We start from the raw sequence: 26,944 nt of genomic DNA on the forward strand, positions 1-26,944 counted from the left end.
ATGCTGAGAAACTGTGGAGAGAATTTCAGGGACATTTATTGCTCAACAGATTTGCTGCTTCACTCCATTGTGGATCTAAAAAGCTCGGCTGTATCCGAGCTCATGACTAGAAGAAGAAAAAAAAAAAAGAAGCTTTGTCAGGCGTCTCTTTGTTCTGGAAAACGTTTAACTCTCCCTGTTCTCGTGTTCTCGGCAGGTTTTCCTGGTTCCAAGCCGCTCTCCAGCCAACAGAAGAATGAGGTGAGAGCACACATGAATACTAACATCCGTACCTCGCTCACTCTGTGAAGTCTTAAACGTCCTCTCTGCAGAGCCAATGACTCTGATTCTGGCAGAGGGAACAACAGGAGTGTTCAGAGCAGAAGACAAAGACAAACTAAAGACACAGTGATGAGATCATTTGCATAATTTGTACATTTGTGACGGATGAATTTCTCAATTCAGGCGAGACATTTGAAGACTTTCCTGACGTTGCATCAGGGAGGGTTGATCAAACAGGAAACAGGCCTTGCTGAGATCTTTGCTTATCTTCTTACTGAACACTTTCTGTCCCGCACTAAACTGCAGAGACGCACAGTTTGCACCCTGACACGGTGCCGTTACGTGATTCAGACCAGCTGTTTTACCTGTCAACAGGCAGTGACGCTGCTGCCGCTCAGTCCCTTAAATGAGGGCGACAGCGTGCCCCCTCGCCCGCCCCTCCCTCAGTACTACGACTCTACAGAGCGCCCCCCTCACGTGCCCCCGCACCACCCACACCCTGGCGGCCGACTGACCCCTCACACGCACCGCCCCGAGGACCGTAAGGCCGGCTCCAGGAACGGAGCGCACAGCGTAAGAACGCCTGAAAAGCTCCATGCCCACCTCCATGTCCGCCCCCCACCCCCACCATCCAACCTCAGCATCAGAACGCTTACATTCATTTTCATCATTTCCACATCTCAACTCCATCCTGAAGGCTGAATTCATCTTGGCTGGCAGAGACTCATTCCTCAACAAGTCCCGTTTTTGGATCCCTGTCATTTATCCCTGTGTGTGTGTGTGTGTGTGTGTGTGTGTGTGTGTGTGTGTGTGTGTGTGTGTGTGTGTGTGTGTGTGTGTGTGTGTGTGTGTGTGTGTGTGTGTGTGTGTGTGTGTGTGTGTGTGTGTGTGTGTGTGTGTGTGTGTGTGTGTGTGTGTGTGTGTGTGTGTGTGTGTGTGTGTGTGTGTGTGTGTGTGTGTGTGTGCGCGCTTTTTTTTCACTCCTGCGGTCCATCCTCCATCACCTGCAGAGTCACTTCCAGACCCAAACATGGATCCACTCATGAACTTCACTGTGAACAGAGTGATGTGGTTGGTGTGTGTGTGTGTTTGCATTTGAAGGTTTTTAATGCCACTAGGCCTGAAGTGAACTTTGTGTTGCTGTAAAGAATACTTTCAGAGAGGATCTGAGTAAACAAGAATTTCTCTACAACAATGTATTTGATGTTAAGAGGCATTTTTTGTCAAATCAAAGTCAAACGTCACATCTCCAAGTCTTCAACTCCTCTCGTCAGTTTAAAAAAAATATATATATTACATCCTGCCAAATGTCTTCCAAGAAATTTACAATTTTACCATTAGTTCTAACGGCCTGATGTCGGTAAAACATCAAAAATGTCAAAGTGTTGGGGCGCTGGTGGCGCAGTGGTTAGTGCACGCGCCCCATGTATGGAGGCTGTAGTCTTCCAAGCGGGCGGCCTGGGTTCAAATCGTCCCCACTCTCTGTCTCCCTGATTTCCAACTCTATACATTGTCCTATCTCTCAAATAAAGGCACAAAATGATTCTTAAAAAAAAGAATGTCAAGGTGCTTATCCATTACGTAGACTGGAGTGGCCAAGCTGGAGCACTGGGTGGCTTTAGGAAATTTGCAGAGTCGCGACCCGGCTCTTAAGGCCTGACAAAAACAAGGTGAACGTACGGTTCAACTAAACTGTGCAAACGTTTATCAAACAAGAAACCAAAGATAACAATTTACAAAGAGAGTGAGGTGTGTTTGTCAGCGAGTCAGAGTGTCGGCTGTTGTGTGAGTGTGTGGTGTGAAACCAAACTAACATCGGCAATCTGCTTTGTCTCGACTTGAAAAATGTCTAAAGATAAGGAGGACGTATGAGAAGAGACTTCTGTGCGTTCCCTCTTGACTTCTCTTAACATTTTCTTAGATTTTACGATTTCCTTTCCTAATCTCTCTCAAAGATCCGATTTGTATTCTCGCTGCTTCCAAAGTTCTTCGACCTTTATTCTAAAACTTAAACCCTGAGAAGTTGACATTCATGGAGAAACAAAGTTTTCACCGAGCAGCAGCAGCAGCACAACAACACGTTCGTTCTTCGGTTATTTTAAGAAAAGGCTCAGGTGTTTGTGTACAGATCCTCCGAGGCAGACAAAGAAACTCCAACGAACTCTGCTCTATAAAAGTTTGTTTGTGTGTGTGTGTGTGTGTGCGTTTGTGTTTCTAAACAGTGTGTGTGTCCTCTCCCTCACAGCAAGCTCCAGACTACCGGCTGTACAAGAGCGAGCCGGAGCTGACCACGGTGAAGGAGGAGGTGGACGAGGCCAACGGGGAGGACAAGGACAAGACGGAGACGTCTGCAGAGGGTAAAGACCCCGCAGCTCCCAAAGGTACAAAGTCAGGACACAGGAAGTTAACTTAAAGAGGCGTTAGGAGTTGGAAGTTTGACGGGACTGCTGAGACCGGGCATCTTTGACTTCTTTGCACGACTACAGCTAGATTTCTGTCGGGATTTTTCCCAGCATCCTCCTGATGGAAGACGAAAACTCTGAGAAGTAGGATCTCTTTATCACAGACTTCAATTCAATCAGACTTCAGAGAGAAAAACTCCCCCTGCTGGCATTGATTTATCGTTTGCAGGCAGTGAAAAGAATGTTAACGCATCAAACTGATTATTTAAAATGTCTAACTTGCTAAAAACAGCTCAGACGTCCCTCACTGTCCTCCTCGTTTCAACATGTTTCACTTCTTTTTGTGCCATCATGCACTACTTGAACATTTAGCCCGACTGCCGTGTTTGTTTGCTAATGTGCAAAGTGACAACAGCACCCCCGTTCCTCCCCCTCAGCTCCCCCCTACCCGGTGGGCATCATTCCTCCAAGGACCAAATCTCCCATGAGCCCTCCCGAGTCCTCCACCATCGCCTCCTACGTCACCCTGAGGAAGACCAAGAAGCCCGAATCCAGATCGGTAAGTTTGGCCCTTTGGCGTCAACACACATAACACAGCTTTGAATGAAAAGTGTGAGAATGCGCCTGAAGGAGAGCTGCTGTTTTTGTTGTTGTTGTTGTTGTTGTTGTTTTTCTGTGTTTTTTATTTGCAGCGCTCTAGATTTGTCCCGCTGACAGGAATATATAAATCTGCATTTTCAATGACACGTCGTTTTATCTGACACATTCAGAGACGACGTGCTCGGCTCGAGGAAACATTTTTTATTCCCACATATCGCGTGTTTACAAGTGTTGCCTTCAGGTTCAAAGCCTCTCCGAGCTGAACGTCTCGTCGTGTGCTCTGAGTTGATTTAACGAGCAAACACGCCGTCGACTTTTTCATTTTTTTCCTGCAAGATATGAAAAGTACCTTTTATTTTCCTTTCAAGTGTCACTTTTTATTTAGCAGTTTTTGTGTCGGAGGTTTCTGCCCCAGTTAATGTTGACTTGCTGCTGCTTTGAGTTAAAGTAAATATACAAGACAGAAAAGTTTTTATAGCAGATTCTCTTTATGGATGTGACTGCAGGGAGACACAGACTCCGTCTTTTATCAGTAAAGGACTCTACGATGCTATACTGCAAAGAATAATTCCCTTTATGGCTTTACTTTATTTAAAGGTCCAATCAGTGAGATGTGTAGAGAGTGAAATGATAAAGTGACCTTACTATATGATCAGACATTAAGGAAACATGCTATGTTGAAGTGCTGGCTTCTCTGACAACAATGCAGCAGTCAGTATGTCCTCCTTCTAACTTTAGATTCTGCTCCTGAATGCTCTGGATTTGTTTGCACCAGAGAAGGTAGGCGGTTTTAAGGCACCCCCACACGGCTGTTTTGGACGCCCCTCGGTTTGTCAGATATGAGAGCAGTTATCAGGTCAAACCAACAGGTGTTGCAGCGATGGAAGCGGGCAAGAGAAGTGGTTCAGATAGAAGTGATTGTACCCGACCTAAAAAGCCTCTGCATGTTTCTAATAAGCTCCACGAGCAGAAACGTGCTCAAACTAGGATCAATATTGGAGATGCTTTTGAAAAATGGAGAGAGGTTAGAACACAGAAAGGTTTACAGACCGATGCAGAGCTGGATAAACACTGAAGCTTCAGTGTCCACCACATGGCAACCTGCGTGAGCATGGACTCTAGAGAGGAGGGGGTGGGGGGAAACAGCTCTCTAATGTTTAGAATTTGGACTGCAGTACCCATTTTAACCACTAGGGGTCAGAGTTACATTTGATTTAAACCTGTAGATGTTGACTGAATAGTTTCATCTTCAGTTTGAGGAGTTTCAGCAGCGTGCAGGGATGTTACAGAGATCTTCTCTCGGCTTAATCTGCCACATAAAGGTTCGACATTTGAGTCTGTTGTAGCTGCAGAGAAAGCTTTGACAGATTTCCTCAAACACAGGATCTGATGTAACGTTTCCTCCTGGCTGTTCTACCCACATTACACCCACACTCATCCACATTACACCCACTCTGCGTCCACACAGCCGACATAAGATGCAGACAATCCAAAAGCTCAAATGTGCAGAAACGAGAAGACTTCAGGTTCCTCTCTTGACAGCTTCTTCATCACATGACGTTTAAGTGAAATGCAGGAGGGTTACATCTCTCTGATCCTCGTCCTGTGCAGGATCGGCCCAGGAGCGCCCTGGATCAGATGGGGTTCGGGGAGCGGGAGGTGGGCAGGACGAGGATGAGCGTGGAGGAGCAGCTGGAGAGGATGAGGAGGAACGCGGAGGCCTCGACGCTCCGGGAGAAGAGGAGAGAAACCCCGTCTCGATCGCCCTCCTTCAACAAAGACAACCCTTTCCTCACCCTGCAGGTGAAGTGTCTTCCAAAACGACCAACACTGGATCTCAGGCTCTCTTTTTCTTTAATAAGATCTTAATGAGTATCTTAAATACATTTCCTCTCTTTTAAAATCCCCCATCTTTTCTCCTTCACCATCTAAAGCCAACAACGTGAACATTATGATTCCTTCCAATCAACTGATACTTACACAGTGGCGTTACTATGGTGGCTAAGAGGGTCAAAACTATTTCCATAAGAAGAAACTGGCTGCACATTCTGAAACAAATGCAAAGACACGAACAGCTTGCAGAAGAAACTACGGTGGCCTACAGGGTCAATCCTGGGATCCCTAACCTCTTCCTGTTTCTGTGCTTAACTTCATGTCCTAACCTTCCATCTACCAGAAGCTCCTTACTGTATTTCAAAATAAAAGCATGGTTGAATTCAAATAGCAAAGTAGTCTCAGCTTAAGACCGTTTCACATTTCAAAATAAAAGCCAAACTATTTTTATTTTTAAATGCAAAACAATTAAAAAAGTGATTATTGATTAGCTATTGAAATTTAGCGATTGATCATAGTTAAGGTAATTGTTTGGCAGCCAATATCAGTCATCAAATACAACTTCACCATATTTCCTCTCTTTGGACGTCACCTGTTTTGTCTGTGTCACTCTTTCACTTACAATTCCATCTTTAGATCTTTACAGAGAAATTTCCCAGGTACCATTACTACGGTGGCCCACAGGGTCAATCCTGCTGCGACCGCTCAAGCTATTCCCACAAGGAGAACCAAGCTGCAAATTTTGAAGCAAATACAAAAGTTCAAAACAGAACACATGAAACCCCTCAAAAATCCTCAAAGCATATGGACAGGTTTTCTGTTATTTCGTTTTCATGATCAATCAGTTTTAGGGCCTTGAAAACGTTTTTAATCTGACGTTCTTTTTCCAGAGTCTGTGTGTACAACAGTGTGTGTTCTCTGTGTTGTTTGTGCAGAGTCGGGCGCAGGTGGAGGGGGCTTGTGCGGACCCTGTGGAGCTGGAGGCGGCTCTGCAGCAGCTGAAGGTGTCTCACCTGGAGCGGAGCGGGGAAGCTGCGGAGGAGGCGGAGGAGACCAACACAGAACAAACATCACAGGTTTGTGAAGAGGGAGTTCATTTGAATGGTTTATATTCAGGTTACAAACAAATCCACGAGGCTGCAAACGTTTCTCTTCTGTTCATCGAATCGACAGAGGCGCTCTCTTTTAGACCATCTTTACTGTCATGGCGTCGTCACACATTAGAGAGGGTCGATTTGATCTATATTCCATTAAAAACAGACCATAAAGCTAGCTCTTATAGAGTCAAGGGAGGGAAACCTTTACATTTAAACATCAGAATGACCAAAAAATGGAGATTAATATATAAATGAATCTGAAGAATCAGGCTATTGCTTCTAGGCTATTGACGTCTTTGCCACTCAAATTAGAGTGAGCAATGGCATCATCCCGATCCCAAAACGTCTATCTTCGCACTTCTGCGCTTAATGGATACCTGTGTTAGCTTTTCAGGTTATTAGGTAAATTAGGATAAGAGATATCATCTAAGGTCGACCTACACTTCCTACGCATTTCACCCTTAAAGAGAGAGAGCAACTCAGAATACTTGACCATGAAGGCATGACCATGGGAAACAGTAGAGTAACTGGGATGTAAGATACAGCTGTTAGATTCATGCAGATACAACGAGCTCATGTAAAAAGATTAACTCATGTCAATCTTTAAGGATTTATGAAGCAGTAATTCGACTTTTCATGACCTGATTCCAGCCTGTGCTTTTATTTTGAAAGGTGTTGAGCTTCTGATTAGATACAGTTTGTGTGATTTAACTCTTACATGTTGACGTCAGTGCATCCTCTACTGTTGTATAAAAAGCTCATATGTGTGTTTCTGACATTGACTGTGAACGCAGCTCCTCACATGGTTTCTATTTAACGGCCCTTAGGAGGTGCAGAGAGCGGAGGAGGTGAAAAATGAGGAGTGTGAGGAGGTGCAGCCGGACGAGGACGTGACCCTGCAGAGTGAGATGGAGCCGCAGGCGGAGACCAACAGCATCGATGACGAGGTGCTGAAACGGCGCAGCGCGGGGAACAGACGGACTCTTCATATTCTGTCAGTTTCATAAACATAATACCTCTCTGTGTGTGTGTGTGTGTGTGTGTGTGTGTGTGTGTGTGTGTGTGTGTGTGTGTGTGTGTGTGTGTGTGTGTGTGTGTGTGTGTGTGTGTGTGTGTGTGTGTGTGTGTGTGTGTGTGTGTGTGTGTGTGTGTGTGTGTGTGTGTGTGTGTGTGTGTGTGTGTGTGTGTGTGTGTTTCAGCGCTGTGAGAGCCAGAGGGTGGTGATCCTGGACCTGCACACGGAGCCCCGGCGTGTGGAGATCGTGAACTTTCAGCCCTTCGAGGATGACGAGAGCAGAGACCAAGACCTGACCAGCTCGCCGACAAACACGACCACCGAAAGCAGGTGTGTGTCCGTCACCTGCTCGACTCGTACCTGAAGTTATTAACAAACTGTGGTGACTGAAAACCCCCGAAACAAAATGGTGATCTTTTTTTTTTTTTTTAGAACAAACAGGTCATGGGAGTACTTTTAAATCTGTTTGCATTCACACAAAGAACGCTGAGGTGACATCGGCCTGCAGGTGAAAGGTTTCTGAACGCCAAACACAGGAAGTACAAGATGATGGGGGGAGTCGTATGCTTATTGTGTGTCGTGGGGGGAAACCTACTCTGAAGAAAAGGGTTTTAAAATCTCTCTTAAGACCTCTGGAAACCCAAATCCACAAAAAGCTTTTAGCTCTATTTATTCTGATCTAATTTACTTTAAAATGAACTCTCTGAAAGTGTTGCCTTCCCACCGTTTTTTTGTGTTAAGTTTTGGAACGTTTATGGATGTTGGGTGTCGAGGTGGTCGGGGTTGACATACTGGAAAAGGAGCCACAGGATGGACTCGAACCTGGGCTGCCTGCTTGAGGACTAAAGCCTCTAAATATTGGGCTCGACATAACCACTAGGCCATCTGCGTCCAAAGAAACATTACATTTTGATATCACATATTTTAATATTTCAAGTCAGGTGTCCACGGTCTCCTCGCACGTCTCTTTCTCATCCTTCATACTTCTGTCTCTTCTGTGACTCTTTCTACGTCTCCTGATTGTAGCTTCCAGACTCCGGAGCCCGAGACGCCGAGCCCGGAGCCTCGAGAGGAGGAGACGAACGTGACGCAGCAAAACATCAGAGAGAAGATGGAGAAAAGTCTGGACTCCAACAACCAGCTGACAGCGGAGGACAAGAAACACAACAACAACAACAACAACATGTTGGCTGGTAGGTGGAGAACCTCACCTGTCACTGCTGAACTGACAGCTGTGGCCGTCAAAACTGAGACGGAATATTTACAAAACAGTGTCTGAAGAAACCCAACTTTTTATAAAAACATTTCAGTCAGCTCTGACATTATAAAACCTGTTTTAGAGAAACATTCATTCAAGACAGATGTTTGTCTCTGTTGAAGCAGAATGTGTACAAAATCCATCCATCCATTATCTTTACCCGCTTTTCCTGTTGTCGTGGGGGGCTGGAGCAGATCCCAGCTGTCATTGGACGAGAGGCGGGGCTACACCCTGAACTGTTCACCAGCCAATCACAGGGCTGACATATAGAGACAGACAACCAGCCACACTCACATTCACACCTACAGACAATTTAGAGTCACCAGTTTACCTAATGAGCATGTGTTTGGACTGTGGGAGGAAGCCGGAGTACCCGGAGAGAACCCACATATGCACGGGGAGAACATGCAGACTCCACACAGAGAGGCTCCTGTCAGACGGGGATTCAAACCCAGAACCTCCTCGCTGTGAGGGGACAGCGCTAACCACTGCACGGTGTAGCCCAATTAAACTAAATCTAAAATAATATAAATTATTATTATTATTTTTTTATGTTAAACATGATAAAAGCTTGTTGACTGACGTTTGTTCAGGTAAATCCCTGCTGCTCGCCTGCAGAGAGAATTCACCTCCCTGTCTCTTTTCACACGCACACATACACACACACCTCCCGAGGCTGAAGTGCGCCCTCACAGATGTGTTTGAAGTTTACTAAAGAGGAATCAGACTGTCAAGAGAACATGTTTGAACCCATCTCATTCTTTGTTTTTTCGACTCTTTGCTGAGAATAATTCCGTTATTTTGAACCCTGGCTGTGATTTGTTTTGAACTTTCTGGGTCTAAAAGACTCAAAGGTTTTTGGAAAAGCTCGAGTGGACGGCTCAAAATGTAACTCTGCCGGTCTGACAGAAAAGGATTACTTCAGAGGGAGAACATTTCAGTTGATAAAAAAAGATGCTTTCTTTTAACAGAAATAGTCCAACTCCACGTCCACGTGTAAAAGCCAACACAAGGTTCACCCTCGTTTTAGAACGAGCTTTATCCACTTGGTGTTTCACCTCACTGTGATTATATTTTCTCTTCTTTACTGCTACGTCCACATCCACTGTTATCATGAGTCTGAACAACATTCATTAGTTGAATTATATCCACTTCTAACTCACCTGCTGCGCTGTCATTAGCTGGAGAAAACACACCACGCTTTACTTTAGAGAAGTCTGTATTTTATTTTTGGAGTTGGCGGCGAGTCCTGAGGCTCGACGGCTTTAGAAGCACTGGTTTAAAGGATGTATATTTTGAGTATTAGCAGGCGATTAAACAGCTGACCCACATGAGAAGTCTTTGAGCCCTGCAGGTAAACACATAAAAGCATTACGGTGCAACAACAGGCTTCATTCATCAACTTCTAATAAAACCCTCTGATAGAGAGATTCTGACATTATCGCTGTTTTCTATTTTGCATGTGATTTTTAGTAAATCCCAGAATGTATACACACTCAAAAGCAAACATTAGCACATGTAAATGATGCCATGTTTGTGCACAAATTGCATTTCCTGTAAGCTTAACAAACACTGCCATCTAGTGGTAATTAATGGAACTGAAGTACCTTCAAAATTGGACTTTAGGATTACAGATATTCAGTTTTTTGTTTGTAGCCTGAGGCGAGCTTTAAGTGGCTATATGGCTTTTTTTTGCTTCATATATATTTATAGATATATATGTATATCTATATATATATATATATATATATAGATATATATATATATATATAGATAGATATATATATATATTCAGTTGCACACATTTAGGCGGTTTGTATCCTGTCCTGGAAAAATGTGTGAGCAGAGAAATGTTTATAAGATCTGATGTAGAATATTCTCATTGCATCAGAATGTTCTCTTTGAACCGTGCAACCTTTAGCTTTCTCTCAGCTCTATAAGATGATATGACCCCTCAAGCTTTGAAGGTGTTTTTTATTTTGCCTGTAAATAATTTAGAGAGCAAACCAGAGCTGTTCCTTTAAAAGTTGACTGTGAGCATGAATACTTAATGCACAAGAAGCTCCACACCTGCGGCAAAGACAAAAAACAGTGTGGTCTCTCACTTTCTCAAATTTGTACAATCCATCAAAAAGCTGGAACACAGTGCAGATTTCACAGCATTTAGGTTTTAAAGGTCACATATCCTCCTCCTCTTCAACCAGTGTAAATAAGTCTCAGAGCTCCTCAAAACATGTGTGTGAAGTTTCTTGTTCTAAATCCACTCTGGTCCTGTATTTCATCATGTTTATAAACCCCTCTATTTCAGTGTCTGTACCTTTAAATATGTAAATGAGCTGTGTCTGACCACGCCCCCTCTTTGAAAGGGCTTGGGTGTCTCTGGCTTTCTCGCCCTATTGTTTACAATGAGAAGGCAGACTCAGAGGGCAGAACAAACACCTAGCTGTGGGAGTGTCACCCACCTGGGGGAGGGGTTACTGCCCTTTGTGATGTCATGAAGGGAAAATCTCCAAACGGCCTGTTTGAGCACACATTTTCTGAAAAGTGGAGCAGGCAAAAGACAGAGAGGATGAACTTTTCTCATCATTGGGGGGTTTGTAGACAGACTAGAGACACATATAAGAGTTAGAGGAACATGAAGTGTGTTTTGTATATGTGACCTTGGAGGATATTTTAGTTTTATTCAACTTTCGGTCTAACAATCCAGTGAAGAACACACCCAAAAGAGTGGTAACAGTTAAGTATTTTGTATTACTATTGAATGTCTGACTCACTGTCCTTTAATCACTCTTCTTCTTCTTCTTCTTCTTCTTCTTCTTCTTCTTCTTCTTCTTCTTCTTCTTCTTCTTCTTTACAGCACAGACGTTCACCTTGGTGAGCAGCGACACGTGAGCGATGCCGGCCGACCTCGACGTCCCTTAAAAGCCCAAATGTAGCCAGCCTGCACCGAGCATGCTCCATGGCTTCCTGCGTTTACAACAGAACTACTTTGATACTACTGTTACCATGCCCACAAGGAGACTGAGACCAAGAGGATGGCCGCCCCGAGAATCAGACTGAGCACTGAGACGGGCCGCCGTCACACCCTGACAGAGAGAGGCTGACGTACTGTACCTTTAGCTCCTGTTAGATCTATCCATTCTGTATGTCCCTGAGCTAAACAACGAGCCTATGGAGGCCTATCTGTCCCACAACATTTCTGTGTAGAAGAAGCATTGTGAAATGGTTTAGCTTTAAAATAAATAGCCCAAATACAATGTACATGTGCACTCCGTTAGCAAGAACGTTTTCAGAAAGAGGTCCAACATTCAGGAAAACAGTTTAAATTAGGGGATGGGTCTTCATTCCTGTTTCAGACACCTTTGTGTCTGTTTAGATAATCTAATTTAAGGAAAGGTTGTTTTTAGAGTTTTTAATTAAATCTGCTAATCGAGTTTTTAAAACAGATGAAGGATCGGAGCTGGAGATTAGCGCTGGCTTAGTTAGCTATTTTACAGCTGAGCTCTGGATTTGGATGCTAGTTTTGGTTAGCATGAAACAAAATGCTAGAAACAAAAACTTCTTACTGGGAAAATAACGGCTGACTCCTCAGTGTCCTTTAGTGCATCCTTACCGAACACTGAGCGAGATACTTATCGGAGCTCTGTGACAGGTAGCCCCGCCCTAACTCCTCCCCGTTTGAGGTCTCTTTGACTCTTAAGCGGGACAATAATTTACTAAACTAACATCACGCTGTGTTGAAGAAGACTTGAAACTAGAGTTTGACCCCCCCCGTGCCCACATTCTCCTGATTGGCCATCTCTTTGGCGCTGCAGGGCTGCTCTCCAGTGCTGGAGAAACTCTTCGTTTCATATCGGGGAACTATGGCGTGATTTGCAGAACAAGCCGTTTAGCGCCCTCTGCAGACTCATCCTGGGATTACTCCAAAATACGTTTACCTCATGATCTGAAACTTTGCCCACATTTAGTTAAATTCAGCATTGTGACACTACATGAGAGTGAAAATGAAGATCAGCCGATTAGGTCGACTCTAAATGAAATGTTTAGATGCATGTCCACGTTTAGTGATCACACGATCAGAGCTTCAAACGTGTCGTACTTTCTCAAACCATTTCACAATCTGTACGTTGGACTTGTTCCGTGGGCGATAGAGCTCCATAGAAATGTGTTTTTCTGACACATACACACACACACACCTGAATATACCGAACTTTTGCTAAGTATTAAAATCATCTTAACGTTATAATTGTTAGAGTATTCTACTGATCTCGAGGAGGGATATGAGCTGTTACCAGGTCGCTGGAGGAGGTGTACAGCTGTATATAGGAGCTGATGATGATGATGATGATGATGATGGGCTAAGCACCAAATCTCGACACACATGCAGTGCTTTACTTTAACCCCAAAGTGACCGCCGACGCTCTTGGTTTGTTTAACCTGCTCTGAGTTTGAGTCTGTGTGTTGGTTTGAGAGCGGAGGCGCCCTTATCGCTCTGTTTCCACATCCTTTGCAACATTACACTTCTTTGGATTTACATATATAAATATATAAAAAGTATATATATGAACATAAAGCATATTTTTACTTCAACAAGGTGCCACTTCATGCTGCTGTTTTTCTCTTTTTTTTGTTGGACGGACAGAACTCAGTATTTTGCGGAGGTTGTGAGTATTTATGTTGAGCACACACCACCACGGTATGTGAACGTTTTGTGTCTCTTTCTGTTTATTTCTCTCTCTCTCTTTGGTTTACACGACGGAGGAGGTCGACAGTGAAGACGCCGAGGACGGGACACAGATGAAGACATTTTTTAGCGTTAGACTCTTATGTCTTATGTGGTGAAGAGTCTGAGAATAGCACACGTACGAAGCAATAAGTCGGACTTTGGAGCTCCAGGACATTAAAAAAAAAAAAAAAAAGAGAAATTTAAAAGAGATGTATAAACTGTAAAAAAAAAAAAAGAGGAAGAGGAAGAAAAGAAGTTAAATCGAGATAACATAATTTATGTACACACTGAAAGAAGAGCAGATATTATAACTATAAGAGGTTATTATTAATATTATTAGGGTCGATATGCAAAAAGTTCATACCCCATCTGTTTTATATCATGTGAAATAAATGTTGATGTTCTTAAAGCGTGCGCGTCGCTGCATTTCTTTCTTTGTTGTTTGTCTGCAGGGGAAATACGATTTTGATTATAGGTGTAACGCTGCATTCAGGTGGCGTCGGAAAAAATCGGAGAAACAAGTTTCCAAGTTGGAAAATGCATGTTAATTGCCTGCTGAAGTCGGAACAATAAGAAGGAAAATGATTAGTTGCTCGACTTGACATCATGCATGTGAAATAAGATTTTGCTTTCAGGTTTAACGCTGCATTCATGCGGCGTCAGAAACATTGGAGAAACAAGTTTCCTTTTTTTTTAAAGATTTATTTTGGGGCTTTTTGTGCCTTTAATGGAGCGATAGGACAGTGGATAGAGTTCAAAATCAGGGAGAGAGAGAGAGAGTGGGGAATGACATGCGGGGAAAGGAGCCACAGGTGGGATTTGAACCTGGGCCGCCCACTTGGAGGACCATAGCCTCCATACATTGGGCGCGCACTAACCACTGCGCCACCAGCGTCCTGAGAAACAAGTTTCTGAGTCAGAAAATGCACCTGAATGCCTGCTCCAGTCGGAACAACTCGGGACTCAATAAGGGCCCCGGATTGCCGACTTGACGTCATATTCGTCATCAACATGGCGGGCAAAATATGTTTGGTTAATGTTAAGATACTGTTGCTCAAGTAACAGAGACATTCACACGTCGTCTTCTTAGCATGTACACTGTTAGTTGTTGACTTCCCAACTCGTTCACTGGGACAAGCCGAGGAGCACCTGAACACATCATTCTCTCTCACTTCTTTTTCTCTGTTTGTCTCAGGGCAAAGTACGGTGGCCGAGAGGTTGTAAAGGCTCGGCAACGTCTGAAACAACAGAAATTATATTAAGAGAAAGGTGCAGCAGATTCAGAAAATGCTTTTAAAACGCTGTAAATGCATTGCTGTTGCGTTTGTTTTTGTAGTTTATTGCAAAGGAGTTCCAGGACATAAAAATCCTTCTCAGACACATCAGTCACATTTAGCTTAATGGCTAAATCTTTCCACTGTTTGTCATTATTACTGATTTTCTGTCTGTTCACATTTCTTTTTGTCAACATGTTAATTTATGGTGTAAAAACAGGCTTTTTTTGAATGGGTTCGTATGTGACTTCCTGTGCTTCTGTAACCAGCCTCTAGTGGACACTTGATGAACTGCAGGATTTTTGCATTCCAGCATTGCCTTAATTTTTCAACACTGGAGGTTGCTGCTGGGTTGGGAAGAAGAGAAAAAAACTAGTTAGATCAAAACAGCCGGAATAAACTTGTTATCACGCGAAAACCAGAGTGGTTAGGTCGAGATCTCGAGAAAACAAACAAACTGTACTTATTATGACGGAAAACTGAGTAAAATAAAATGTAGTCCTGTGGAAGTGTGTCTGCTTTGGGCCGTAGTTTCATAAATGAGACGGAGAAAGACGCTTTCCTTTCTGTAGCCTGTAGAAATATCATTTATGTTTAGTGTTTGTGTCTGCAAATTAAATTAACCATTTTTTACCATCTTATTAGCACAGTTAACATCCAGGGGTGCCCTACAGGGGAGGAAAGTTGGGACGAATCTCCGGCTCCTGCAAATCTGGGATGGGTTAACAGATCATAAATTCATGAATCTTACATAAATACAAATCTGCTACACGCTTAAAAACGGTCCCAATGCCAGAACTGATATAACATAGTTTAATTCATTATAGAGTTTCTAGTTTTCCTCGACTTCTTTAAAGCTGTTCAGTCGTTTTAAAACAAAATAACTCGCCTATAATGACTCGCTTAATGTCAGGAGTGATATAAAGATAGTGATCAGGTCACTTTCAGAGTATATAAAGGGCAGTTATTATTTATTTTAACTTTTTGTGTTCTTTTTTTTTTTTTTTACATTTGAGGGTGTGGTTTGTTGTGCATGGTCACTTTGGGCTGTGGTGGGGGGGCTTTTTGTGATCATCTTTCACGACGACCACTAGCAGCGCCCCTGCTCGTTCATCTAATTGACTGTGAGATGTAAGGCTGAGAGAAACCATTTAGTCTCATAATCGAATAATCTAATGAATACTTTCGATGTATCATGAACCATGAAAAGCGGGACTTATGGTCTACTGGTAAACAATGACAAAGGAGCTTAATGCACGTTTTTTTTCTGGCTGCAGCACAACAGGCCTTGGTTTCAATGCAACAAGTCGGTGAGTGATGTGAGTACGGTTCCTGGTCTCCTCAGACACCCAGAGAGAGTTCACGGAGCTTTCGTTCAGGAGGAGACCGGCCGCAGGAGTCGCGCAGGCTGAAGCCGCCTCACGGGAGCGGCGGGGCGCGCAGGAATATGCACCTTGCTGAGATAAAAAACGTGCCTTTTCAGCACTTTTTGAGTTGGATCATTTTTCTGTTTGTTCGAACACGTGGAGCTGAGAGGCCACAAAGCCGGAGATCGTCTATGTTGACGAAGATGGCTCACTCGTTAAGAAAGAAAAAAAAGTTCAAACTGCACCTCCTAGTGGTGATTTTGTTTAACCAACCTTAATATCTTTTCACCTGATATTGTGAAACCACTTTTAACTGTATCGCTTAAAAATCTTAATTTGTGGGGCGGAAAGGTGGTAAGTGCATGCAACCAAGGGCGGAGGCCTGGAGTCCTCCAGCTGGGCGATCCAAGTTCAAATCGACCTGTGGCACCTTTCCAGTATGTCGCTCTCTTTACTCTACATATGCCTGATTTCTGACACTATCCACTGTCCTAGCTCTACAATAAAGGCACAAAAAGCACCAAAATAAAATAAATGTATCTTCAAATTTCTTAAAATGTCGTCTGTAGCATGCATCCATATTTTTGTGAACTCTTTTTTGTCGTGATAAAGAATAATTCTTGTATGTTGCAAAAGCACAAAACAGAAATAGGCTTAATTACTCACATCAGTATGGGTGACGGCAGCATGGCATGTCATGGTCTGGCTTATTATCTCAGGAAAGTAAAGTTAAATAAAACATGTGGATACATGTTCACTTAGGGCAGTAGTTCCCAACATATTTTGGCTTGTCTAACTTCACAAAACTCCGGGGACTCCAGACATCCAAAACACAAACAGCTATTTGCTAAAACGAATAATTTATCAACCATGTGATCGCTTTTCTACTGTATTGCAAGTAAGCTCTCATTTTAGACCACTTTAATGATATTCCATGTAAAATTGTAGGCAGAGGCAGAAGAGCCCGGATGAGACTTTGTTTTTCTGTGCACAGCTAGGTGAGCTCGTTAACAAGGCTGGAAATGAATATTGGACACATGACTCAAGGATGAGATACAGACAGATATACTGCAAGTTTGTTTTAAGCATAGAACACTAAAATTAAACTGGATAACATCTCTGACTAACAGTGCTACAATGACCAACAATTCAGACTTTTTAAATGTATTCTCATATCTTTTCTCACACTTCTTTTGATACCGTGTTACACTCAAAGTTATGCTATTTCGGGTTTGAGTATTGAGTGAGCCATCCTCTCGAATAGACCAGCTCGTGTAGATGCAGAGCCTCGACGTCATGCAAACCCCCTGCTGTGTTTTACGCTTGAAGCGGAGAGTGTGAGTGGAGGAAGAAGGGCAGCCTGGGGCAACTTTTCGAGAGGAACAACACAAAAATAGCTTCTCGTGCTGCTCGGAAATGCCTCAAATAACGAGCGAAGGGGCCGAACAAGATTCCCAACCGACGTCCGATCAAAACGACACCGGTGAGACAGCAGAAACCGGCGAGGAGGGACAGGCCGTGCCGGACCCCAAACGGGAACCGGGCGACAACAACGAGAACAGAGAAGGAATGGACGCGAACAGTGGTCGTGGTGCTGCTGCTGCTGCTGCGGCGGCGGCGGCGGCGGAGGAGGAGGACGGCGGGGACAACCCGTCTTCTGTTCCCCACACCGACAAAGAAACAGCGTTGCCGAGCGAAAACACGGACAAAGATGAGGGTGAACCCGGCTGTGAACTATCTGAACCGGGGAAAAGTCCCGTGCAGGGGAGTTTGGCGAGTAGCACTGATTCCGCACAAGAGGGCTCCCGGGTGCTGAAACAAGAACAAAGAGAGGGGGAGAGCGTGTCCTCCTCGCCGCCTGCCGACCGCACAAAGACCGCGGAGAAAGCCGAGCACGGCACCAAGAGGCGGGCCAGCGTGGAGCTCACCTCGTCGGATGGAGAGCCGCTGAGCCGGATGGATTCAGAGGACAGGTCTGTTTGATAAGAGAGCAGTGTGAGGAAGAGCACAGAGGCCTTACTCTGCTGCCTAACGGAGGGGGGGAGAGAGAGAGGTCACGACACGATGCCGGGTTCACTGTTTCACATCAAACTCCCTTAACTGGAAGACATTGTTTCCCACGAAACACGTTCGAGTCGTGCGACGTTCCACGAAAGTTAGCCAAACGACACGGCAGCGTTCTAGAACGTTCCTGAGTCCAATATAAGTGTTAAAACCCGTTCTGGAACGTAGAAGTAAAGGAACCGTTCTAGAACGTCCCCGTGTTTATCGAAGTTTTGAACATTCTAGAACGTTCAGTTTTAGTTACAATATGGGAATTTCAGCATTACACATCGTGGAAACGTCCTCCTTTCTCCGGTTAACGTGAACAGAGGGGAGGGGGGGGGTCGTTTTGGTTCGTGGCAGCAGGGGGGTCCCTTGTGTTTAAGTGTGGCTCCTACGACAAGCAGCACATGGCAGCGTTCATCTGTTGTACTCGTTGATTTTCTTCTGCTCACACTTACTTTACGCCCTGGTCTTCAGTCACAGCAGCTGTTTGTGACTGATGTGGAAATACGTGGTGTGTTATTATCAGTTTGTGCCGACATAACTCTCCTTAAAGGAGGTGATTGTGATCTCGTCTCACGTACAGACTGTGACTGTGTCAGGTTCAGGTGACTGTATTTGGACATTTGTTGTGCTGCTGGTGAGACCGGGACACACAGATTACAAAACAGATGTAACAGGAAACAAGAGATTATTAGAGAGAAGGCAAACTATTTCAAACCTACTAAAACAATATTAAAAACCCTTAAAATTAATGAATAAAGGTATGCTACTTGATTATCACCACACATTATTCAAAATGATAGCTATAAAGTTATTTGAACATCTGGTAGGGCTCATGGCCCTGATGTTATTCGAGGGGTGATGAAGCCCCCCCTGAACGGGTCTAAAATCCCCATTGATTTCACACAACATAAATCCTTGATGTCTGATCCTGAAGCAGCTTTGATTGTTTCTTTATTTATAGTTATTTTTTTTGCCTTTATTAGACAGGACAGCTGAAGGGGGGGGATGACATGTTGGGAGGAGAGAGTGGGGCAAAGGTCAGAGGTCAGATTCGAACCCAAGGCTGCTGCAAGAGGACTATAGCCTCCGTCCATGGGGCGTGCAACACGACTGCTAGGCTATTTATTAGTTCCAAAATCTTTTAGACTTTTATTTTCAGGCTGTATTTCAGAGAGTCGGAAATCAGGAGAGAGAGAGGAAGAGTGGGGAATGATTTACAGGAAAGGAGCCACAGGTCCACTCATTTCTATTTGTAAATTCCTTTCAGACTCTTGATTTTGTATTCCCCGTTCTATTCCTTGCGACAGACATCACCGGCGTGCTCTGAGGGATCGTTGTTTATTGATCGTGTTTGCATCATTAAGATGACTTTGTTGGCGTTTGCTCACGGACTCGATGCCTGTTGTTGAGTTTATTTCCTCTGTTCCATGTCGAGTCTCTTACAGCAATCCACTCAAAAATTCCCAAAGTTTATCATTGATAAACAGTTTTTCTCATTACCCGACATCGAGGTCTTTTAGCGGCCGGGTTTTTAATTTTTGTAACAGACCACAAACTAGACATGAAAGGAAACTTTGAAGGAAATTGCGGTGAGCACAGAAGACAGGATCCGATCCAGTTTACAGTCACTTTCCTCTCCCTTCATTCTGAACTTGAAACGCTTTGTGGATCCATTAGAAAGTGACCTCCCCCCCCCCCCCCCCCCCCTTGAGGTGTCGGTGACAGATTGAAACTGTGTGAATCATTCCGAGTGATACTGCGAGGTACATCGTGAAACCTCTGCCAGAACTCGTTTCACCACGCTCAAGAGCGTCAGTCGTGCCAACAAGGTGGGAGATGACTAAAAGCTGAACCATGCACTCCTACACGGCTGCTCTCGGGCACAGAATGAGTAACAGCTTTCAATCACTGGAAGCTCCACCGCTCGCGTTCCCGTCTTCAACAACTTGTTTGTGGGGAATTATTGTGAAAACGTTCACCCGGTCTTTTCTCATTTAGCAGCTGTAAGATGTGGATTATTGTCAGGGAACATTTGATCTGATGGTGAGCGACACGTTTGACTTCAGCTCAGTCACTGTGTGACGGGGAACCACCTACTGAAAGCTTTCACAATTTTTAAAAAATAACACAAGAAGCAGATACGTCTGTGACTCAGAAGAACTAAACAGATTTACTTTTGATTCTTGACTTTCTCAGAATCAGTAGACATTTTTACATTTTCTTATGAGGTATTTTTTTTACGCCTTTTATTTCGAGATAAGACAGTGGATGGAGTCTGAAATCAGAGAGAGAGAGAGAGAGAGGCCATCTGCGCCCAGTTTTAGCCGATTTTTATCATCATAATATTTGAATCCAGTTGTTGAAGAATGTTTAAAATTGCATGCTCACAGGAACACGCCTCTGACCTGAGACGGTCACATGTTACGCTAGATCTTGAATGAGAGACTTTCTGCACACCTGGCAGCGTCTCAACTTCTGCTAATCCTGCTGTGGCGGCAGCTGGAAGACTTCACTGAAACTTTTGTCCAACACGCCGAGCAGAGCGGCAGCTGGAAGTTCGTGTGTGTGTGTGTCAGGGGTGTCAGACCTCTTGTAAGGGGTGTAAGCAGAGCCCCCATCGAGAGCCAGTATGGACATGGCTAGAGCAGATGGTCTCACACACACACACACACACACACACACACACACACACACACACAGACACAGACACAGACACACACACACAGACACACACACACAGACACACACATACACACTCTCAGGCACATGCACGTATGCAGCACTGAGCAGTTTTTAGATGTTGTGTTTCAGCATTAGTATGATAGAAATGTTTCAGAGTTAAAAATCCGACTGAATATCTGAAGTTTGTTTTGAAGTTTTTCTACTTTACGGTGATTAAAATAACCGCCATTTTTATAGAGTTGAAAACTTAATATCAGCGCTGGACAATTCACCAAGTTTCATTGCGATTTTTGCTTCCCGTGATGATGACAACAAGATCATCGAGATTACCAACTTGTTTCTTGTTGTTCAGAGTGTTTAAGGCCTCGTGTTCACCTGGCGCTTTTTTTTTTTTTTCCTCTGAGCACCAGAATCTTTTTGTGTTCCCAATGAGTAGAGACAGCGCAGGAGTAGGCGACCACCCGTAGAAACAGCGCAGCCCGAGCACTCCGCCTTTTCAGAAAGGTGCTGTCGACATCACCAGCGCTCTTTTCAATTTGTCCTATGTTCCCCCGTAGTTTTGTCTCCTACAGATCGTGCCGTGTACTCACATCCTCGTCGCTCCTTGACGACAAACCTCCTCCGTTTGATGCTCAAAGTGAAGGAATAAAAACGATCTCAGATATAAAACATGTAGTTAAAACCAACAGAGCCGTTCATACAGCGGCCTTTTTTAAGAGACTGTTAAGAGGATACACGTGCAGCGCTTTTATTCTTACGTCGTATCTGAAACTTTTGACGCCCTTATAAGGTCGTGACGTCAGGTGTGTTTTCCTCTCCCTGTATGTTTGACTTTAACACTGTCTCGATGTCTCTGTCATGTGTTTTCTTCTGCAGTATCAGCAGCACCCTGATGGACATGGAGAGCACGGCGTCCAGCGGTCGCTCCACCCCGGCCATGCTGAACGGTCACAGTGGCGGTTCTGTGGCGGGGAGCGGCTCGGTGCCAGCTGGGGGGAAGTGTCTGAGCTACACGTGCTGCTGGGATAACTGCCAGGTGCTCTTCCCCAGCAGCCCCGACCTCGCCGAACACATCCGAGCAACGCACGTGGACGGCCAGAGAGGAGGGGTACGTGTCTCACTGTCAGGGTCCTGAATGCGTGTGCATCGTGTGTGAACGTTGTTGCAAAGCTGAAGGCTGCAAGGTGAAGTCCAGAGGTATCAAATAACTGCAGGTGTTAGTCGTGAATGAAAATCCCCGTTAGGGAACGTTATCTGATTCAACCACACAATGAAGCAGGAAGAAATCGACAGATGTTACGGTGACATCCGATCAGGTGGAGATAAATCCTCGGGGGGGGGGGGGGGGGGGGGGGGGGGGGGGGTCAAGACATGATGTAAGAAGAACAACGAACGAATAACAGAGTCCTCTATACGACTCTATAATGAGAATATTTGTCTTTCTATCAATGCTACGTGTAGTTGATCAGGATCTCAATGTGAACTAAAGAGTGGAGAAGAACATTCTGGAGAACAGGAAACATAATGCAGCAGGTTCATTAGAGCACGGAGATGGTAGAGGTGGCGTGCAGACAGTCTATGGTCGTGCGGCGATCACGGAATAAACGTCACCGCCCCCTCCCACTCGCTCCAGGTGAATGGGTTGCGTTCTGACTTCATGTGGAAAAAATACGATGAGGCTGGCAGAAGAAACTGCCCGAAGAAGTTTGGCTGTTTGCGTTCACACATGCAGCTCCTCCTGCAAATATCAGGAGTTTTTCTGGAAGTGTGAAAGCGCTATCCGAGTAACCACAGACCAATCTCAAACCTTTTTGTGCGTCTTTAACCCTCCAATCCACTCATGTTAATGAGTGTGGAGCTTTGACATCATTGGATCTCACAAGGCAGCTGATTTAAAAATATCTAAACATTCAGATTCGTTCCCCAGCTCCTGTAGCAACATGTCCAGTGTGTCCTCGGGCAAGGAGCTTAACCCCAAATTTCTCCCGCTTTTTTGTCTGCGGCGTGTTAATGTGTATGAATGGCTGAGTTAATACTGATGGACTCTTTACTCAGCAGCCTCTACCATCAGGGTGTGAATGTGTAGGTGTGACCTGCAGTGTAAAAGCTCTTTGAGGAGTCAGAAGACTAGAAAAGAAATATACAAGCTCAAGTCCATTTACCATCTCATCATTCATCCAAAAACACGTGTTCATCTCAGCCTCGATATGATCAGCAGTGGATGAATCTTCTCACTAAGAGGCGAGCGATGATGTAAGACGGAGAAGGACAGGCTTACATCATCGTTTTATCAGAGCTCTGTTTTCCCAGCACACTAAAACACCACACAGACGGGTATCAACCCTAGATATATAGTGATGACTAAGGAGTTTTTACATGTAGAATGATTTATCTAACTGAACAGCGCCTAGAACTCTTGAACTCAAACTAAACGGAGGACTTAAAGTGCAGTCCATGTTTCATTTTCAAGACGTGCAGAATGGTTGAATTTTTTTGAACTTTCCTCTCACTCTAAATGCTTTGGTGTTATAAAATGAACTAAGAATGACTTTCCTCACTTGTGTTCTCTGTTTTTGTATCAAAAAGCAGAAAATGTTTTTTTTCTAATTTCAGTTTAAGAGGGCGTGAAAGACGTCAAGCTCATGGAGGAAATTTGAGCGCCCTAGGCTTAAGCGCAAGGAAAACTGTTTGAATATATCATTGCACTCAAACACTGTAGGAGCAATATGTAACTCTGTTTAAACTGTTTAAAATGGGTACTGCAGTCCAAATTGTAGAGATCTGTCTCCCCCCGCGCCCCCCCCCCCCCCCCCCCTTCTCCTCTTGAGAGTCGATGCTCACGCAGGTTGCCATGTGGTGGACTCTGTTTAGCCAGCTCTGCATCGGTCTGTAAACCTTTCTGTGTTCTAACCTCTCTTCATTTTTCAAAAGCATCTCCAATATTGATCCTAGTTTGAGCACGTTTCTGCTCGTGGAGCTTATTAGAAACATGCAGAGGCTTTTTAGGTCGGGTACAATCACTTCTATCTGAACCACTTCTCTTGCCCGCTTCCATCGCTGCAACACCTGTTGGTTTGACCTGATAACTGCTCTCATATCTGGCAAACCGAGGGGCATCCAAAATGGCCGTGTGGGGGGTGCCTTAAAACCGCCTACCTTCTCTGGTCCAAACAAATCCAGAGCATTCAGGAGCAGAATCTAAAGTTAGAAGGAGGACATACTGGCTGCTGCATTGTTGTCAGAGAAGCCAGCACTTCAACATAGCATGTTACATTTCCTTTTGTCAGATCCAAAGTCCAGGAAGCCCGAAATAAGTTGTCCACATCCGCTTCACTGTAGTTGTAGATTTAAACTTGATTCAACAAATTTTGTTATACAAACAGCTGTTGGAGAAAGAGCATCTTCTGTTTCTATCTTGTTAATCAGTTTCTCTGTGTGTTTGTGTTTTGTTTTTCCACACAGGTGTTTGTGTGTATGTGGAAGGGCTGCAAGGTGTACAAGACACCGTCCACAAGTCAGAGTTGGCTGCAGAGACACATGCTGACACACAGCGGGGACAAGCCATTCAAGGTGAAAACACACACACACACACACTGTCATGGCATGGCTCTTCATCCCTGCTGCAGTCATAAATAGACAACAATCATGCATCATTAACATTAAAGGTCACATATTATATAAAATCCACGTCACCATGTTTCTCTAACTCTTATGTGTCCCTAGTCTTTCTACAAACCCCCCAATTGTAAGAAAAGTCCATCCTCTCCGTCTTTTACCTGCTCCACTTTTCAGAAAACGTGTGCTCAAACAGAACGTTTGGAGATTTTCCCTTCATGACATCACAAAGGGCAGTAGCCCCTCCCCCAGGTGGGTGACACTCCCACAGCTAGGTGTTTGTTCTGCCCTCTGAGTCTGCCTTCTCACTGTAAACAATAGGACATGGAGCGAGAAAGCCCGAGACACACAAGCCCTTCCAGAGAGGGGGCGTGGTCAGACACAGCTCATTTACATATTTAAAGGTACAGACACAGAAACAGCCTGTTCTGAGCAGGGCTGAAATAGAGGGGTTTATAGACATGATAACACCTCTGTATGAATCTTTTTGTGTGTCCCCTCAGTGTGTGGTGGGGGGCTGCAACGCCACGTTTGCCTCTCAGGGGGGGCTAGCCAGACATGTCCCCACCCACTTCAGCTCCCAGAGTTCGTCCAAGATGTCCAATCAGGGCAAAGTGAAGGAGGAGTCTCCGTCCAAGGCCGGACTCAACAAGAGGAGGAAAATGAAGAACAAACACAAGCGCTCCCTACGTACGTTACACACATACACATACTGTTTTTGACTCTGTGTTTGTACTTATTGGGATATTTCATATAATATTTTAACTTTTTAGTGACTTTTCCAGCTCGACCTCACGACTTCTTTGATGCTCAGACAATGGACGCCATCCGCCATCGAGCAATCTGCCTCAACCTGGCAACACACATCGAGAGTCTGGGCAACGGACACAGTGTGGTCTTCCACAGCACGGTGGGGGCACGCACACGCACACGCACACGCACACATTGTGAGCAGCAGCTTTATCCGTGTGTTTGTGTTTTCAGGTAATAGCGAGGAGGAAAGAGGATTCCGGAAAAGTGAAGGTCTTGTTACACTGGGCACCAGAGGACATGTAAGTACTGCTCCTCCTCTTCCCCCTCTTCTTCTTTTTTGTCCTCCTCCTCCTATTCTTTTTTTCTCCTCTTCTTCTTCCCCATCTATTTTCTCCTCCTCCTCTTCTTTTCCTCCTCTTCTTTTTCCCCCTCCTCCTGTTCTCCTCCTATTTCTCCTCTTTTCATCCCTCCTCTGCTCCAGTCTCCCTCTTGTGGCATTGAAACGGAATTACACACAAAGATTTCACAGCTGAAGATCCCCTCAGTTTTTTGATTTGTGGTACAGCTGATGTGGTACCACGCAAAATCCAGAAATCATAAATTAGTATTTGACATGTGAGGAGGAAAGCAGATGTGACGTGATGTTTTTTTTTTTATTCAGAGCGCAGAAACAAATGTTGTCTTTTGTCTATCAGACTGCCAGATGTTTGGGTGAACGAGAGCGACAGACTGCAGCAGAAGACAAAAGTGGTTCATCTGTCCCAACTGCCCACAGACACGGCTGTGCTCCTGGACCCCAACATCTACAGGTGTGTGTGTGTGTGTGTGTGTGTGGTGTGGGGGGGGGGGATGTGTGTGTATGTGTGTGTATGTGTATGTGTGTGTATGCAAACTTTTGGATGTTTTCTGCTTCAATCTCTGCACAACAGCGGCACCAGTCCCATGTGAAGAAGCCAGTGTACTTAAATAAAATCATCTTTATATTTAGTTCAGATTTTCTCAATGAAATGTAGGTATTGTACAGGACGATGTTGAAGTTAAATAACCCAAAGTCATATAATAGTGTGTTTATATGTTTACCTTTCCATTTCTACATGTTTGTTAAAAAAAAAAAAAAAAAGAGGAAAATATCTGACTATTTTTCCTCCCACAGGATGTTTTTCTAACCCCCTCCAGAGGAACTCCATCCCTTTCCACTAATTCATCATCATTGAGGAGGGAACGCCTCCATCTTGACCTTCCTCTCCTCCCTCCTCTCTCAGAGGATGCTGGGAGTTTAGTGGCGTACTCGTGGAGGCCGTCTTAGGCCTCCGGTGTCGTCTCCTTTAGGTGCTGAAGTATACTGAAGACGCGTTGCTCGTTTTAGGAAACAACTAGACTGAAAACTAACTGACAGAGCTGTAGACAGTTAGACACACATGTAGAGAAAAGCTGTCTTTGTAAATAACTGAGATTTGTAATATATTTTTATACTTTGATATTTTGTACTGTACTGTAGATAGATGTCTTTTTTCAGCCAAACATTTTTAAATAGATCTTTAAAAACACTGATGATATTGATCATGTGCATATAGCTGGCATTGCTGTGGTTTGACGTCATTAAAGTTTCTAAAATCCTCTCCGTCTGAAGTCTTTACCTGCTACTGAGTTTCACGAGTACAGGCTGGTTGTGTGTTGTAGGCCACAGTTTTGGCCACCAGGGGGAGCCATATCATGAGAAAAGCTAAGGAAGGGTTGACTGCAAATGAACAGAAGGTCAAACTCTTCATGGAGCTTTATCTGGGACCTGATCACTCCGAGTGAAGACGGGACCACCAAGACACCCATCAATAGTTGACATCTGGTAAATGTTTACATGAAGTACAATTGGATATGATAGATGAAAGTGAGTCTAGGGTTGAACCACATACATTTAATTTAAAACATTGATAAATGGGGGTGATGTTGGCGTTTAGTTCAAGCCCCATGTACGGAATCATATGTTTAAAATGCTGGAGTTTACTTTGTCG

At 44.3% G+C, this 26,944-nt stretch overlaps 2 protein-coding genes across 15 annotated transcripts in view; both read left to right on the forward strand.

Moving 5' to 3' along the window:
* The window catches only part of plekha5 (pleckstrin homology domain containing, family A member 5), a 189,157-nt gene extending 175,556 nt beyond the window's left edge, over window positions 1–13,601 (forward strand). For 9 of the 13 annotated variants that reach the window (XM_020644649.3, XM_065951405.1, XM_020644652.3 and 6 more), the window contains 10 exons: window positions 197–240; window positions 637–834; window positions 2,507–2,642; window positions 3,101–3,222; window positions 4,875–5,066; window positions 6,032–6,172; window positions 7,021–7,140; window positions 7,393–7,538; window positions 8,235–8,401; window positions 11,324–13,601. In XM_020644649.3, the coding sequence (XP_020500305.1) occupies window positions 197–240; window positions 637–834; window positions 2,507–2,642; window positions 3,101–3,222; window positions 4,875–5,066; window positions 6,032–6,172; window positions 7,021–7,140; window positions 7,393–7,538; window positions 8,235–8,401; window positions 11,324–11,358 (1,301 nt within the window). In that variant the 3' untranslated portion in view covers window positions 11,359–13,601. The other 4 variants (XM_020644655.3, XM_020644659.3, XM_065951407.1 and 1 more) reach the window with 3 other exon arrangements.
* A 3,516-nt stretch (window positions 13,602–17,117) lies between these two features.
* aebp2 (AE binding protein 2) lies at window positions 17,118–26,553 on the forward strand. 2 transcript variants are annotated; one of them, XM_020644676.3, is made up of 8 exons: window positions 17,118–17,806; window positions 21,444–21,675; window positions 24,030–24,137; window positions 24,686–24,872; window positions 24,956–25,092; window positions 25,167–25,234; window positions 25,631–25,744; window positions 26,089–26,553. In XM_020644676.3, the coding sequence occupies exons 1-8, from the start codon at window positions 17,250–17,252 to the stop codon at window positions 26,099–26,101; spliced, it is 1,416 nt and encodes a 471-aa protein (XP_020500332.2). In that variant the 5' UTR covers window positions 17,118–17,249; the 3' UTR covers window positions 26,102–26,553. The 2 variants fall into 2 exon arrangements, with proteins under 2 accessions (XP_020500332.2, XP_020500333.2); XM_020644677.3 differs by having other exon boundaries at window positions 17,119–17,806; window positions 24,968–25,092.
* The last annotated feature ends 391 nt before the right edge of the window (window positions 26,554–26,944 follow it).

Source organism: Labrus bergylta, chromosome 23 (genome assembly GCF_963930695.1).
Source record: "Labrus bergylta chromosome 23, fLabBer1.1, whole genome shotgun sequence".
NCBI lineage: Eukaryota > Metazoa > Chordata > Actinopteri > Labriformes > Labridae > Labrus > Labrus bergylta.

Excerpts from the sequence above, each read along its gene's own strand:
- aebp2 (XM_020644676.3), top strand. The coding sequence starts at position 17,250 with ATGCCTCAAATAACGAGCGAAGGGGCCGAACAAGATTCCCAACCGACG. Across the intron at positions 24,138-24,685 it reads GCGGGGACAAGCCATTCAAG|TGTGTGGTGGGGGGCTGCAA; the intron begins GTGAAAACACAC and ends GTGTCCCCTCAG. Across the intron at positions 24,873-24,955 it reads CAAACACAAGCGCTCCCTAC|TGACTTTTCCAGCTCGACCT; the intron begins GTACGTTACACA and ends TTAACTTTTTAG.